This window comes from Carlito syrichta, unplaced genomic scaffold (assembly GCF_000164805.1).
Source record: "Carlito syrichta isolate Samal-C Ts95f unplaced genomic scaffold, Tarsius_syrichta-2.0.1 Scaffold143871, whole genome shotgun sequence".
NCBI lineage: Eukaryota > Metazoa > Chordata > Mammalia > Primates > Tarsiidae > Carlito > Carlito syrichta.
The window spans coordinates 10,428-11,963 of record NW_007087967.1 but is presented as its reverse complement, the minus strand read 5'-3'; the positions used below and the strand labels follow the sequence as shown (position 1 = coordinate 11,963).

At 60.4% G+C, this 1,536-nt stretch overlaps 1 protein-coding gene across 1 annotated transcript in view; it reads right to left on the bottom strand.

Annotated features, from left to right (window-relative positions):
* Positions 1–3: 3 nt before the first annotated feature.
* GNA15 (G protein subunit alpha 15) overlaps positions 4–1,536 on the bottom strand; it is a gene marked incomplete at both ends in the record, with an annotated part of 10,367 nt that continues 8,834 nt past the window's right edge. The window contains one exon of the mRNA XM_021708705.1: positions 4–263. Coding sequence (XP_021564380.1) covers positions 4–263 — 260 coding nt within the window. The remainder of the gene's footprint in view (positions 264–1,536) is intronic.

Genomic DNA, 1,536 nt, shown 5'->3' with positions numbered 1-1,536 from the left:
AGCAGGTTGATCTCGTCCAGGTAGCGGGCGAGCACCGAGTCCCGCACGTCCTTGAAGACCTTGCGGATGTTCTGCGTGTCCGTGGCGCACGTGTAGTGGCTGAACAGGCGGCGGGAGCGCGCGCCCTTCTTGCCGCCGTCGGGGCCGTCGGCGCAGCTGGCGTACATGCGGGTGTACATGTCCAGGATGAACCTCTTGGCCGCCTCCGCGTCCTGCTTGGGGCCTGCGGGAAGGGCGTGGGGAGGGGGGTCAGCGCCCTTCCCCTGGGGACCTCAGGAGACCCCCTTCCCCCCTATCCAGGGCTGGAGGGGCTCCGGGGACCCCTCCCACCATGTGTTTCTGGAGGTCGACGCCATCTTTTCGGTTCATGGGCGGTCACGTGTCTCGCGCCCAGCCAATGACTAGTCACAGAACTCAGGTCCAGCCAATGGCTGCTTGTCACCTGACTCAGGCGAGGCCAATGGTGGGTCACATGATTCAAGCCCAGCCGAGGGCTGCTCAAGTGAGTCAGGTCCTACCAATGGCTGTTCACATGACTGACGCCCAGCCAATGACTAGTCACAGAACTCAGGCCCAGCCAATGGCTGCTTGTCACCTGACTCAGGCCAAGCCAATGGTGGGTCACATGACTCAGGCCCCACCAATGGCTGCTCACGTGAGTCAAGTCCCACCAATGGCTGTTGGCATGACTAATACCCAGCCAGTGACTAGTCATAGAACGCAGGCCCAGCCAATGGCTGCTTGTCACCTGACTCAGGTCAAGCCAATGGTGGGTCACATGACTCAGGTCCCACCAATGGCTGCTCACGTGAGTCAGGTCCTACCAATGGCTGTTCACGTGACTGAGACCCAGCCAATGGCTGGTCATAAGACGAAGGCCCAGCCAATGGCAGGTTGTAGGATGACTCAGGCCAAGCCAATGGTGGGTCACATGACTCAAGCCCCACCAATGGCAGCTCACGTGAGTCAGGTCCCACCAATGGCTGCTCACATGACTGAGGCCTAGCCAATAGGAGTATCAAGGAGTAGCTCAGGAGAGTTTAGCGAACTGAAATGAACCAATGAGACTGAGCTCTGGGACTTTGGCCAGACCTCTCAAAGGGAGGCCACTGCGGGCTCAGCCTGTGGTCTCAGCGCTTTGGGCGGCCCAAGGGGAGAATCATTTGAGACCAAGAGTTCGAGACCGCCCTGAGCCACATGGCAAGACGCCGCCTCTCCAAAAATAAAGGCTGTGTTCAAGAGAGCCGTGGCCAGGCATGGTGACACACACCAGCACTTTAGGAGTCCCAGGCAGGAGGATCGCTCGAGTCCGGGAGTTCGAGACCAGCCTGGGCAACATGGCGGGACCCCCCCCCCCACAAAAAAAACAAAAAACGAGCCCAGCGTGGTGGCGCGCCTGCAGCCCCAGGGAGGCCAAGGCGGGCGGGTCACCGGAACCCAGGCGGTCGAGGCTGCAGCGAACTGTGATCCTGCCACGGCACTCCAGCCTGAGTGGCAAGGTGAGACTTGGAGCCAAGAGAGACAAGAAAGGAGAAG